We start from the raw sequence: 15,833 nt of genomic DNA on the forward strand, positions 1-15,833 counted from the left end.
ATAAATATGTATATATATGTGTATATAAATATACATATAATAAATATATATAATAAATAAATATATATATATATATATTTATTTATTAATAAATAAATAAATATATATATATTTATTTATTACGCAACAAAAACACCCAGCGTAAGGCTTCTATGATACCATTTTTATTATTTCCTAGAATTTACTTTTAGATTTCTCTCCTTTCTCTTCTCGTATTTATTAAATTGTTCAAATTGTTTCTTTAGACAAAAATTTAGAAGAAAAAAAATTCCGAGAACATTTGAAAATATGAGTGTTTTTGAATTTAAGTTTGAATTAAGAAAGAAACCAAACAAAAAAATCTCTCGCGCGATTTAAACAAGGAACATGATTAAGTCCTATGTGTGTAAATGCACGCTACGCTGATTCATCGAGACGTCAAGCGTGGTACGAGTTTCTTCTTTTATGGACTCGCGTCTTTCGGTCAAGTACAAGCAGAAAGTAAAAGTGCGCAGCGATGTATATTACCTACAAGTGAGTATTACATTCGGTCGCGTTAAGGTGCGCGGGCAGGTTTGACATTGACGATGGGGGGATTATTCGCGCGTGGTATAGCGCGAATTTTTAAAACGCGATCTGATGTAATGCGCAAAATCACGCCATCGCGAAAGAGACTTCTCTTCCACAATCGACGCGCGACGCGTCGTCGTTTACCACCACCGATTGTATAATCGGCGAAAGTCCTCTCCGCAAGAGGAAAAGCCTCAAACGCGAACAAAGCCAATAAATACATTCACGCGGGTTTCACTTACCCGTACGTGAGAGAACTGCGCGATCGTTTTTATCTATATCGTGCCAAAAATTCCAAGTCGGTCTCGTTTTCTCTCGTTAATTTTTGTATTTTGCAAAAAGAAACGCGCAAAGCAAAAGACAAGACTATTTACTTGAAGACTAGGCGATCTCAGCAACTTGGTGGCGTCCTCACGATTCTCCAGCAACGTGGCGCGATGTACCAGAGTCTCCGCTGTGTCCCATGCTAGATCACTCGCGGCGTCTTTCGGATCCAAACGCAACAGATGCTGCAGGATACTCAGAAAGGGTATCTCCTGCGGAGTGTCTGCGACCTAAAAGTACACCGCTGCGTTTTGTCAGACGTCTGTTAAAGTGAGAGCCTGGATCTCTCGATTAGTGTTACTTCACAAACAGCGCTTTTATTATGAGACCCGACCGGGTCTGATTGAAGTTTCAGACCGGAAAAACGGTCAACGTTGAAAAAATTGATGCTTCTTCATTTTTTGACAAACAAACAGAGTGAAATATGAAAACAATTTGTGTACGTGCGTACGAAGCTTTTAAAAATAATAAAATTATACAAGTAAAAAAAAATTGAAATTACAAATAAGCAAATAAATAAGGTATCATATCGAGCGATAGAAAGATATTAATATAATAAAATAAATAATTTAATGATCGCGCTTTAATGTAAATTATTAAAATTAAATTTATGAAAAGGTGGTTGTTGACGCATTTTAGACTAGCGTAACTTACTTAAAGAGAGAAAATGATAAAATTATAATATTTTCTCTCTTTGTAACTTGAAATTAATTGAAAACTTGAAATTTAATTTAAAATTTAATTTGCGCGCGAAACATTTTATATATAATAAACGAATATCGATGACAAACTATTGCCGAAGACAATAAAAGAACAACAAAAAAAGGTTTCTCACTTGACCGAGAATGGCGTAAAAGACGTCCACGTGAGAAGAGAGATCGATCCCGGGCGGTCCGTGATTGGCGAGCTCCTCGTCGGTCTCTCGTTGATCGTCGAACGCGTCCAGCTGCACCCTTACATCCGGCGCGTGACTCTTTCTGCAAGAAAAAATCATCACCCCTTTCCGATATGAGGATATAATTTTCAAACTTTCGAGTAGATATAATACGCCATTGTTCGCTCTATTTCGGGCGCGAATTTTCTTTAGATTACGCGATTCCTATTCTTCTATAAAGTTTTTTGAGGAACAAAGATCCTCCCTCGCTTAACACGATTCGATTTTTCACACGCTGCATTTTACTTCGAAAATTGTGAATTGTTTTATTTTGCTGGAGTTATTTTTATTACCGCAAACATATTTTTATCAAGATTGTTTTTAATTATAATATAATTTAATTATGTTATAATTATAATTTAATTAACAAAAATGTTAATTTGTTAATTTACTATTTCTTCTTCGAGAATGAAATTACAATGTTTAATTAAGCAACACACTGAAAAATCACTTATCGAATGCGCAAATCACATTTATGAAGAACGTGGTACTTTTACCAGTTGGGCGGAGAGTTCAAATGATTCCGGGTCGCATTCCGCTTCCTCGGCACGGAAATAGTCGGCGCGGAGACGTCTCATAGATCTTCGAATATAATAAATAGATCGGAATAAAAAAAAAAAAAAAAAAAAAAAAAAAAAAAAAGCACCGCGCGTCACATTATAAGACAAAAGAAAATAAGAGAGACGCACGTCTCTCCGCTTGCGGGGGTGCGACACATTATTTATAGATCACAATTATTAATTAGTACACACATCTTGTGTAATGATTTGAACGCAAAATTTATAATTTAAGTGAAAAAAAAAAAAAACTCGCAAAAAATTCGCTAGATCTTCGCTAGAACTCGTCTCGAACAACGAGAAAACTCCAGAAGGAGAAAAGAGATCGATGAAAAAATTCGAAGAGACTAAAGACGCACAACAATTGTGAGATTAAAAACTCCGCGCGAAAAGAGAGAGAGAGAGAGAGAGAGAGATAAGTCAAACATTCTGAATAGAGTTTGAGAAGTTTCCAGCGAGTCCTACTTGAGAGAGAGAGAGAGAGAGAGAGAGAGAGCGTGTACCAAAATACTCTCTCTCCGCGTAGGTCCAATCCTGCCATCGATCTTCACCGGCGAACAAAACAGAAACGGATAAAGAAGACGGTACGCGAGCGCGGCCATGACTCACAGGAAGAAGCAATGCCAGAAAACCGCGCAACGATAAAGAAGCAAAAAGAAGAGTATGCGGTCGAGAGAGAGAGAGAGAGAGAGAGAGAGAATTCTCGAAAACGCGTCTCTCCCTTAAAATACTTGGGATTTTCGTGCGCGTGAAACAGCGAAACGCTCTCTCGTCTCTCTAATTATTTCACCACGTCGGGAAGAACGGTAGTTCTCCGCGAAAAGTGAATTGGTCACACGGAGTAGTTAACATTTTTTTCTCGTGGAAACATCGACGCGCGTGTTGGAACGTTACAATTTTTTTCGATCGAAGCGCAAATAAAGAGAGCAAGTCTTTGGAAACAAAAGCGAAACAGACGAACCGGAAGACGAACCACGAAGACGCGATATCGCACGTTGAATAATACACAATACAATTATATATATATATATCAATTATATATCTGGGAAAGCAACACGCACTTTGTTTAATTGTCGACCGATATCAGGACCAAGTCAGGGCGGAGCGCGAAATAATAACAACATTGCGCGCATAAGCGAATCGGCGCAAACCCCCGCACAAAAAAAATTACAATCGAGATGATTGCAATTGTAATAACGACATTTTTTTCTTCCTCTTGTTTTCTTACCGCTTACTGTGACGATCGCTTGGACCGGTTGAAGATAAAGATTCTGGACGAAAAAAAAATAAGAGAGAGAAAAAGAGAGAAAGAGCAGCAGCGATAAACGTATTTAAACGCGGCGGTTTAAATACCGGTTTACGGCTTTATCAATCGGCGCGAGAGGATCGAGATGTCGGAATTGATGGTGGAGAGACGGATATATACACACAAAAGACACCGGCCGGCCGGCATCTCGCGACGGCAGTTGCATTTCTGATGACGCCGCCGCGTCGTCGTCGTCGCAGCATCCCCGCCGCTCCAGCGGCGCCGCGCGCGAGATGCGGTCACAGGTGCATCGCCAGAGCGAGAGAAGTTAAATTCAGGCTTTTCTCGTCTCCCTTTCTCCTCTCTCTCTCTCTCTCTCCATCTCGTCCTTCTTCTTCATCAGCGCCGCGACTCTTTCTTATTTTCGTTCTGTTTTTTTTTTTTTTTTTTTTTTTTTTTTCACGAAGACGGGAAAGCAATTGTTCTTTTTTTTTGTTTTTTCACTTTTAATGAGCAACATCGTTTGAATGGAAACAAAAAAAAGAAAGAAAATTTTGTAGTTAAATTTAACTTCACACATTTTTTGTTGTTTGAGAAAACAATGAGATTCTCAGTGTCTTGCTTTCTTTTTTTTTTTGTTTCTTTTTTTCTTGTTCAATCAGAATGTTTTTGACGAGATCGCGATGAAAAGACAAATTTTTCACGAATTTCCACTTGATTCTATTTCTTCTTCGTTGCGGCTCGTTCGCTACTCTCTCATACACGTACAAAAAAGTGTGTTGTCTCAAATATTCTTTGCTCAATTGTTACATTGAATTTATTCGACAAACAATTCCTCTCTCAGAGAAATATTTATTAACAAACTTAACTAGATGTTTCTCAAGAAAACTTTTTCTTACACAAAGATGCGTTTTAAGTGACGTGTTACGTTGTTTGCGATAAAATTCCATTATTAAAACCGTTATTATTTGATTAGTGCATGCAGATATCAACATCGTGCGACAAAAAAAAAAAAAGAAGGAATCCTCCCTCGTTAGCGAACCACTCGGTTTTTTTGCGTAATTATCTCTACACGTGCACACGTGACATTAGATGGCGTGCGACCCGGTAAAAAATTGTTTCATGTATAAAATTGTATGGACATATTCGGTATATTAAATTTGCATAATTAAGATATAATAAGTTTAATTTGCGTATATAAGTATATATGATTATATATCAAAAAATTTTTTTTTAAATATAGTAAAAATATAATTTTATATACTTTTTTTGTATTTAATATGATACTAATAGAGTTATTTTGTAATTTGATATGGAATATCCCTGAAGCCATTCTCTTAAAAAAAAAAAAGCAATTCTCCGCGTATAAAATTGTATGGACGTATTCGGCATATAAATTTGCATAATTAGATACAATTATTTTAATTTGTGTACAAGTATATATATGAAAAATTTTTTACCCGGGGAGGGAGAGGGTGACATGGATACAATAAAGTGTCTTTTTTTCGTACATTACTGAGATGATTATTTATTATTCCATAACGTTAAGAGATATGTGTGTTAATAAGTTAATGAAAATGCCAGGTGTGAAAATCCAGGTCGTCGTCTACTCACCGCAGCTCGTTCAAAATTGGCAGAAGCTTGAGACCTGAAACACGAAAATTCAGAAATTGTAATTAAAATTTTTTATAAACAAACTTAAGCAAGTAAATTGAGACCAATGTGAGCCTAAACACAGTTAACAGTGTGTAAATGTTTTGCAAATTAAATTTATTCAAAAACGTTTAACGTTTCGATCCCCGGCTGGGGATCATCTTCAGAAAAAGATGTGTTTAGGCTCACATTGGCCAATTTACTTGCTTAAGTTTGTTTATATTATTGGAGCCTTCACTTGATTTTCACTAAAATTTTTTATCTTTATTACAATCCGATTATTAAATCAAATCAAAGAGAAACTGTGAACTGTGCAGTTTAAAAAAAAAAAAGAAATTAAAAAGGAAGGAGATTAAGATTATTGTAAGTAACATAAAAAAAAAAGTAACAGGCCGGAATTTTTGAATGTGCTTTGTACAAAATTAGATGTTTACGAATATTTAAAACAACGTTTAAATTTGCGTTTATATTTAAAACGCGTATAAATTTGCAATAACAACGTTTGAAACTGTAAACATTCGAACTAACAGTTCACTCATCCGTGTTTCTGGAAAAAAAAAGACGTGACTGTGTAAGAGCCGCAAATAAATCTCGAGACAATAAGGAAGCCGCGTTCGTGTGTTTAATGATATCCGCCCGCATGAGCCTCAAGTGTCGCTTGCAGTCTCTCACTCACCGATAAACTCGTTGCGAATACGTATGCGATCCTTGAGCACCGGCGTCGAGATGACCAGACAATTTATGAACGCTAACAGTGCCGTCTGGTAATCCTCGGCCGTCGCTTTTTGCAGCTCGTCGACCACAACCCGCAATCGATACCGCTCGCCCTTCCGTTCCTGTCGAAACCGGAAACAATATGTCACGTGAAATTTCCCGTTATATCAACGTCTTATTTCCCGCGTCCGGGGAACATCGAGATATTGACTTTATTTATTTTATTTATATAAACGAGAAAATTCTTTAATACACAAAGAAAAAACAGAAATACAACACACCCGTAAAGTAGAATTATATAAAAAACAAAACTAGGAAAAATAAAAACAATAACAGAAAAACTATTGTACTTAAGAAAAAAACTTGTATTATAGATAGGAGTGGAACGTTTCGATCTTTATTATTTTAGATCATCATCAGCCACTGAATAAAAGAACAAAGAAAAAATAAAAAATAAAAAATAAAAATATAACACATATAAAAAAATATAAAGAAATTAATAATAAAAAAAACCTTACAACATTGGTAGCATTTGACAAGATTCATACTACAAAGGCTGCCCGGTAAAAAATTTTTCATGTACAAAATTGTATGGACATATTCGGCATATAAATTTGCATAATTAGATATAATTATTTTAATTTGTGTATAAGTATATATAAAGTGTATAAGTATATATAAGTATATATAAAAAAATTTTTTACCGGGTGTGAAGGTCTATTTTACTTAATTTTGAAATTTGTTGCGGCCATTTATTCTAATTAAGAAAAAAAATAATTTCAGTTTTAATTGTTAAAAAAAATAATTTTTAGTCTAAAAGAATCTGTAGATCGATAAAAAAATCAATATTAATTGCACACAAAGGCGATTTAAAGATTTACTTATAATATAACACGGAACATTATGTTACTGTCTCGTATCGTCTCGCTTCCACACACCGTTTATTTTCTCTCACGAGGTCATCGTCACTGTTCACATTTAAAGATTTAAATTTGGTTTTCAATTTTTTTTTTTTTTTATCGTCAAGTTTTTGCCGTCGCAAAAAAACACCGTCAATCAATATTCTCGCATCTTATTATTGATTGAACTCTTCCCATCGGCAAAACACAATCAAATAAAACACATTTAAACCATAAGTACACCGAAAAAATTATATTCTCGTAAGTAGAAGATTTTATACTTAAAAAATCTTCTTAAAGATTTTAGATGATATTCTTCTGAAATTAAAAATATATTCTTTATTTTTAAGAATATATTCTTAATTTAAGAATATAGTCTTTTTCGATAATGAGATATATATGTTTTTCTATAGAGGCTTTTTATATTCTAATCAGTATATATTCTTATCAATATTATTATTTAGAGGATTTTCCTCTTAAAATAAGAAACTCTTCTTGGCGCCTATTTTAGTATAAAATATACTTAAAGTAAGTGGGATATCCTCAAAATAAGAATACAATTTTTTCGGTGTAATGTTTTTTTTATATGCCATTTTATGTGTTATTAAAAAATTAAACTCTCAGCATACGTAACGAAAAACAATCAAATTGCACGAACAACAATGTCTTTTCTTGTTTCTCGAGAGTAGTGCGTGCAGCAACTGTGTTGTCACATATAGCGAAACTCATAATTAACAAACATATCGTGCGGAATTCGCAATTATTGTTAATAATAAGAAATGGCGCGGCAACTCATTCGCATGGCTCGCGCGTCTTAGAGTTGGGAGATACAACGCGTTCACGTACGAAATTGTACAGTATGCAATTCGCGTTTCTTTTGTTCCTCAAAGGAAGACCTTGAACTGTGTGTGAACTCTTTTACCTAAGTTTAGCACGCGGACAATTTTACAACGTACGGTTTCGTACGCGGCGTTTGTGCAACGCCGAACGGTGCGTTCTGATGGTTTTGTATCACTCGCGCGAATCTCCCCCGTGAGAAATTCTTCGCGTTTCAGGAGGAGAATTATATAAGATCGCTCTTCGATCAAGCGCGAATCTCTTCTTCGTTGAACTAAACAATAATTTCCTATTTAAATCACACGGCAACGAGATAATACCCGTAATACCCACGCTTCTTCGTTGCTTCAAAATCGTCAAAAAAAAAAAAAAAAAAAAAAAAAAAAAAAAAAAAAAAAAAATGTTCGAAAGTACTTGAATCACCTGATATATGTGAAGAGTATCGATGGCCCTCTGCCTGCCGTCCTGACTGTAAACGCAGAGCGCCGACAGCAATTCCACGACTTGCTTCTTTACGGACGAACATGCCGTTTCCAAAGCTGAAAGCATATCATATCCGCGGCAAAATGTTAATGCGCAGTACGTACGTACGTAAGAAGTATCTCTCTTTCTCACGAGAGTTAAGATGATTGTGAAGTCGGACGCGCAGGTACTATATACTTTACCTGAGGCGAGCTTGATGCAATAATCAGGATTATCCACGATGTAGTCGAGACCTACGTGGGAATCCATTGCCAGTTGTCTCTTCTAGAGTAAGAGCGTCCTCGGTCACTGCAAGTAATAAACAAATATATAAACATAAAAATATTAGGTCTACCGGAAAGTTCTGTCCGTTTTTTGGAATAAAACAAAATAGAAATTTTTTTTACCGTTCAATAAACTTTATTAAATAATATGATTGCCATTATTATTAATGATTTCTTGCCAGCGTGAGGGCAATTTGTATATCTTATTTTTGAAAAATTGAGAAAAATTTGTATTTCGTTTTATTCCAAAAACGGACAGAACTTTCCGGTAGACCTAATATATAAACATATATAACAAATAAAAATGTGTGCAAAAAACGGCTTTGATGAATCAAGTGCAGGTTGTTTTGCAATAATGAAGTGCAGTTTAATTTCAAAATGTTTTGAAAATCAAAGCCGTTTTTTGCACACATTTTATTTGAAAATTCCACAACGAACCGAAGGTCAACCCTTAACTGCATATCAATATGTAACAAAAAATCTATAAAATATTTAACAGAACAATGGCTCTTAGAAGCAGATGTAGAGCTGCAAATTTTAACTTTGTTTATTATAAAAGTAAAAGTAGAACGTTTTTGACCTGTGGTTTAGGTCATTTTCAATACAATAAAGAGTGCTGGTAATTAACGCCGGTGTCGACAGACTATAAATGTTCTAGTGAGGCCGCAACGTACAAGTAAGAACTGACAAACTGGCCAAATTAAAAAAATCTATAAACACAAATATAAACATAAATATGTATGTAATGTGCAAAAATATATAAACGAACAATAAACGGACAATAAATGATCAAATATATGCGATAAGAAATAAAATCGGCAATACAAACAAAAATAACGAGACAAAGTGGTATAAAAAAAAATTCGAACTGACGGAAGATTTCTGGAATTGAGATCTTTTAGGAAATCTTTTTTTGATTATAAATTTCTTATGCAAATGTACTCTTACATTATGGCAGGTGCTATTAACGGTAAGGTATATCTATAATTATAAAACACGGATATATCCTTTATAATACGTATAGGTTATATATGCATATACACATTTGCGATGCTCATAAATTATTTACATTTACTTTGGTTAAAAGCAAAGACGAGGCATTGAACGTTTCAAACTCGTCGAATGACGTATGCCAATATCCGATCTGTAAGATATTCGATGAGATATTCGCGATCAACGCGTTAATTATTCCGGCATCGAGTGTCTGTAAAAGGAAACGTCGCGTAATTCTTCTTAATATCCCATTAAAACGAGATAATACCGTTACCGCAGTAGAAATAGATACCTGCCGCGTAGCAAACATATAACGCCAGTTTGACGTTTCGCAATGTAAGGAGAACACGCTGAACTTTTCTTGCCGCAATTAATAGTAATAAAACGCTTATAAAACGATTTCTCGGTGCATTAACTGTTTTGCGCGATCCTAATACACGTCGAGATAGACACGGCATAATATTTTACGACAGTTTTGCACAAAGTTATAATTTTTCAATTATTATTGTCAGTTGCGTGTTGGTTTTTCAACATCAAACGCTTCGAGTAATCAGATCCGAATGTTACTTGAAAATTTTATTGCTAACACTAAAATAATAATAAAAAAAAAAAAACGCAAATCTTCAACGTTAGTTAATTCGTCAAAAATAATTGTTGACGATTAGACGAACGATTTTAAACAAGTCCATTCTAGAAACCACTCTAACAATTTTATAAAAAAAATATTTAGTTATGACACAAACTTTTCAATTTATTTATTTAAGCTTAAGTACGTGAAATTATCTTAATTTTTGATTCTTCAACATTGAAAAGAAATATATAAAAAATATATAAAAATATATAAAATATAAAAATATATAAAAATAATGTGAACTTACACAAGAGCTGTCGTTAATAATTCATTTATATGTAACTAAAAGAACACAAAAATAAAAAAAAATAAAAAACTAAAAATAAAAAAAAACTAAATAAATAAATGATCTCTTTTACTGGCTAAAAGAGTTTTCTACTTTATCTCTCTCTCTCTTTCCTTCGATCTTCCTTTTTATTTTCATGACTATTCATCTTTCCTATTTTCGTCGAAGCAATTAAGCAACTCAATAGCTATTTATTTAACGAATTGATCGGCTACACCCACTCGAAGTCGAGAGCCCGCCGAAACCGAATCTCGAAAATGTAAATTCGAGAGACTCTCGGGAATAAAATAACACCAATACTATATCGTGCATCTGTCGCGGAGAAGACAACCAGTCGATTCAAGCCGCGCGTCGCACATTTTTTTGCGACCTCCTCGGACGTGAACCGTACTGATTTGATCGAGCGAATTTTCTAGTCATCGTCTACAGACGCGAGGACTGTGATCGCTTTGTATCAAAGCGTGAAAACATTTCATTTACGTGCGCGAAGATTAATGATATCCGGAGGATCGGTCTCTCTGTGTGTGTGTGTAGCGCAACGTGCTGTTCATAAAACGAATTCACATTAACACGCAGACTCTCGCGGATCGAGGTCTAAAGAGTGAGGTCTAGGTTGAAGCGTATATGTCTTTATACGCGCGGCACGTGCGGTACCCGGAAAGAGGCGCAAAAAATATGATAAAGATATATACTCTTAACACTAGAGAAACAATCAAATCCGACGTCGAGATGACGGATTTTAGAAATGCAATCTGTTTGCGAGAAAATATTCCGAGTAGTTTTGTTTTAGCAAACAAATATGGCAACACGTGCGAATTGTAAGAAAGTTTTCTCACTCACCACGTGCGTACATACACACACACACACACACACACACACACACGTGCGTTATATATGTTGAACGTTGCTTTCGCGCGCGAGAACAATTCGAGAGGAGTTGTTGGGCCATTTGCTATTTGAAACTACGTCGCGTAAGCGCGCGTATAACGATGCCCATATTATTACACCGGATATAGGCAGTTAATGGAAAACTAGCCAAGATATAGTCGCTATAAACGAAGAACGTGTGGAAAACGCGAGACACAATCTTGTGCGGAGTGAAGAGAGTGCGTAGGAAAACAAAGAGAGAGAGAGAGAGAGAGAGAGAGGTAACAAAGGAGCGATAGGCCGAATGGAGTAATCTCGATAGAATAGCAATGAGAGTGGAGGATATAAGAGTGATGGGATTGAGATGAGAAAAGAAACGACGATTCTCTGCGCAACATCTGTTTCCGAAGAAAGAGGATCGAACAAAAGAGTTTTTTCTATCGTTCATTTCTTTGCAAAAAAAAGTTACACAATTTTTTCCCAGCAAACACATATATATAACAGCAACATTGTCGTAACAAAACAAATGTAACAAGTGATATAACACGGGTCGTTGCATGTAACATCCATGTTAGTTGTAATTTCCTAATTATCTCGTATATTGCAGTTATATAATACGAATATAACATGTAAGTAAAATGTAAGTATAATTGTTACATATAGTTATAGAAATATTGTATGAAAGTTATAACGTCATTACCAGTTAATAACACAAGCGATGTAATAAATATATGACATAATTATATTACAATTATAAAAAAAACAAAGTTATATAACATCGATTTGTTAATAGAGTGTAACTAATTTGTTAATAGAGTATAGCTGTTATATTACACCGAAAAAATTATATTCTTGTAAAGTAGAAGATTTTATACTTAAAAAATCTTCTTAAAGATTTTAGATGATATTCTTCTGAAATTAAAATATATTCTTTATTTTTTTAAGAATATATTCTTAATTTAAGAATATAGTCTTTTTCGATAGTGAGATATATGTTTTTCTATAGAGGCTTTTTATATTCTAATCAGTATATATTCTTATCAATATTATACTATTTAGAGAATTTTCCTCTTAAAATAAGAAACTCTTCTTGGCGCCTATTTTAGTATAAAATATACTTAAAGTAAGTGGGATATCCTCAAAACAAGAATACAATTTTTTCGGTGTACGTGTATATATATATATATATATATATATACACCGAAAAAATTATATTCTTGTAAGTAGAAGATTTTATACTTAAAAAATCTTCTTAAAGATTTTAGATGATATTCTTCTGAAATTAAGAATATATTCTTTATTTGAGAATATAGTCTTTTTCGATAGTGAGATATATATGTTTTTCTATAGAGGCTTTTTATATTCTAATCAGTATATATTCTTATCAATATTATACTATTTAGAGAATTTTCCTCTTAAAATAAGAAACTCTTCTTGGCGCCTATTTTAGTATAAAATATACTTAAAGTAAGTGGGATATCTCCTCGAAACAAGAATACAATTTTTTCGGTGTACGTATATTACGCTGTTACTTCTATGTTACATAGCACAGTCATATTCTGTGTTTGCTGGGTTACAACAAAAGTAATAAAACAAAGAGGCCGATAGAAGCCGATTGAAATTTTTTGTTTTGATTGAAACAACATTTTTTTTGAACGACATTTTGAACCACGTACGGCTCGCGGTCCTTCTGTCGACGCCAATCGTCCGATCGGACACTTAAAACATCCAACGGGTTCTAACCGCAACAATTGTTACAAATTTCTTTGCGACTCGCTGCAAAATGACGCCGCGCGTATATAATTGTCGATCGAATCCAGCTCGATCCCATCGCTGAGAAGCCGCGCGCGAGGAGGAGGAGGAGCGGCAGGGAAGGAAATATAAGGGGAAAGACCATAGGATTGCGTCATCGCGCGCATGCACATACCTCTCGCTAGTCACGCTTAAAAATAGACCGGTCGGATATTAAGGACCCACGAGGAAGAGACGAGAGAGCCCCGCCGAAAACAACATCGTGCGTGCGTGCGCGCGCGACCGGCCACGATTCCGAATATAACGCGCGCGGCGGACATTAGAGGGCAAAGCGACGAAGTTGGGGGGGTTATACAGGTATAAAGCGCGACGAGTGTTTTATAGAGCGCTCTGTGCATAATCGCACTCGCGAAATGATTCACGCGCTAAACAAGCACACGTGCGCAAAAGTGCGGTAGAGCTTCTCCTGCGCGCGTTGTGATATCTGTTCCTCGTCGACGCGACCTCGAAGCGCGCGCGCGCGCGCGCGCGCATTTTTACGGCCCCGCTGCGCCCATCTTAGGAAGGCCGTAGAGACAGACTTGATGTGTGGTGCAAAACAAAAATAAGAAAAACAAAAAAAACAAAAAAAAAAAAAAAAAGCGAACCAAATGAGCGACACGCGGTTCGATTTCTTGTTCCAGACGATCCGACGTTATTCCCAGAAGGATCGTCGATTAACTCGCGGAAAAAAAATCAAAGTCTACCAAAGAGAGAAATCTTGAAGATTTTGAAACAATTTTTTTTTTTTTTTGTAGCGTGCGTCTTGGTTCTTTTGTGTGTGTGTGTTTTTTTTTGTAAAGAGAATACACACTCAACCTTTTGCTTCAGAGTTACGTCACAGATATTCAATCAACGCGTGAAAGCTATAACAAAATTATTGTTACATCTTTCGAGAGAGCGTTCTGCTTTTTAGATCCGCGAGCGCGGATTATCATACAGAGATATATATATATACATAAAACTAGAAAATTGCATAAAGTGCATAAAGTCAGAGGCGTCACCGCGCATCGCGCCAATTATGGGCATCGTGACAAACAAATGAACATACTTTTAGCATAACGCGCGTGTTTCCTTTGCGCGCAAGGACATCCCGCCGAAGGGAAGAGAGAAACGACGCCGTTGTCGCGTCGTTGCCGCTGCGCTGCGCCGCGTGAGCGCGCGCGCGCGCGCGCGCGNCAAGGACATCCCGCCGAAGGGAAGAGAGAAACGACGCCGTTGTCGCGTCGTTGCCGCTGCGCTGCGCCGCGTGAGCGCGCGCGCGCGCGCGCGCGGATGTGCGAAATTGCATTCGGCAGGTTAGCGACAGAGAGAGAGCCGGCGCGATCGCGGCTGCTAATTGTAGGCAGCGTAGGAAGGCGCGCGATCGCGCACACGCGTGTGTTACACGCGAGTTGCCGGTGCGTGTAAGTAAAATGGCACTCGCGGCGGTCGCGGGATACCATATCGGGCACCTTGTTGACCTCGCCTCTCCTCCCTTCTCGTCGCGCTCTTTCTCTCTCTCTCTCTCTTCTCTCTCTCTCTTCTCTCTCTCTCTCTTTCTCTTTCTCCGTCTCGCTTGGGATTTCCTCCGATCATTTTGTCCTCCTTGTTACTCACACAACATTTGCGCTACCAACTCTCCCGGCGCTCTCCTCCTCCTCCTTCCCTCTTCCCACGTCTTTCATTTGCGACAAAAGAGGATTCGGCTCTGTCGCCAATGTCGTTTCCCGACTTCGTCGTGACGAGACGGGACTGCGATCTCGATTCGATGTGTGTGTCACTTATCTCTTCCTTTCTCTCTCTCTCTCTCTCTCTGTCTCTCTCTCTCTCTCTCTTTCAGATTACTATATAATTTATTAGTCATTATATTATTGTTACTATCATATTTGATTCTATTTTTTATATCATTTCATATTTTATTTTATTATTTTCATTTATATTTTTTTTTCGCGTTTTGTTCCGTATTATTACCAAGCATCTACTGTTTACATACTTTATTTTATTTTATGTTAATTATCAATTTCATTTGTATTTCTGCGCTTGAGAGGAAGCTTCCCAGAGAGAGCGCATTATAAATAAAGCCTCAATCAATCAATCAATTAATCAATCTCGCGCGACGCGCGCTTTAATTCTTTAAGAGAAAAAAGAAAACGTTGGATCAGATATGTCAATCTAATTAACGCATTGAGAAACGCAAAAAGCGAATCAAAAAAAAAAAAACAATTGCTGATGATCGGTGTGTATTTCGAAAATTCTTAGGGAAGAAACATATCTCACGAAAGAAAGAGGAGAGTTTGCTTTTTTTCGAGATGTATGTTTTTTGTCCTTTTGTTCCAGAGAAGATTCAAAAGATTCAAGAGAGTAGAATAAAAATTAATAAACCAAGAATTATATAAAGCCTTATACGAGCCGTTTCTAAGATGTTGAGCGGAAACTGTACGTGCCCTTACGAAAAAGAACTACTGCCGATTACATATAAATAAAAAGTCAGTAATATAAATATTACTGACAATCACATTAGAATATTATTAGATATTACAGGAATCATTGAGAATATTACTGGCAATTACACAGAATGCCAGTAATTTTTTCGTACCACTGCCGCAATATATTACTTCAGTAGTTCTTTTTCGTAAGGGTGTATAATATATATATATATGCATACACCGAAAAAATGATATTCTCGTAAGTAGAAGATTTTATACTTAAAAAATCTTCTTCAAGATTTTAGATGATATTCTTCTGAAATTAAGAATATATTCTTTATTTAAGAATATAGTCTTTTTCGATAGTGAGATATATATGTTTTTCTATAGAGGCTTTT

General features: G+C 36.0%; 1 protein-coding gene across 1 annotated transcript in view; it reads right to left on the minus strand.

Moving 5' to 3' along the window:
- Positions 1-15,833, minus strand: part of LOC109859609 — a 39,427-nt gene that overhangs the window by 15,224 nt on the left and 8,370 nt on the right. Inside the window, exons 2-7 of the mRNA XM_020437997.1 lie at positions 8,379-8,484; positions 8,137-8,252; positions 5,940-6,099; positions 5,225-5,258; positions 1,709-1,850; positions 924-1,103 (exon numbers count right to left, since the gene is read on the minus strand). Coding sequence (XP_020293586.1) covers positions 924-1,103; positions 1,709-1,850; positions 5,225-5,258; positions 5,940-6,099; positions 8,137-8,252; positions 8,379-8,445 — 699 coding nt within the window. The 5' untranslated portion in view covers positions 8,446-8,484. The remainder of the gene's footprint in view (positions 1-923; positions 1,104-1,708; positions 1,851-5,224; positions 5,259-5,939; positions 6,100-8,136; positions 8,253-8,378; positions 8,485-15,833) is intronic.

This window comes from Pseudomyrmex gracilis, unplaced genomic scaffold, assembly GCF_002006095.1.
Source record: "Pseudomyrmex gracilis isolate BER0280 unplaced genomic scaffold, ASM200609v1 scaffold_271, whole genome shotgun sequence".
In the NCBI taxonomy this organism is placed as follows: domain Eukaryota; kingdom Metazoa; phylum Arthropoda; class Insecta; order Hymenoptera; family Formicidae; genus Pseudomyrmex; species Pseudomyrmex gracilis.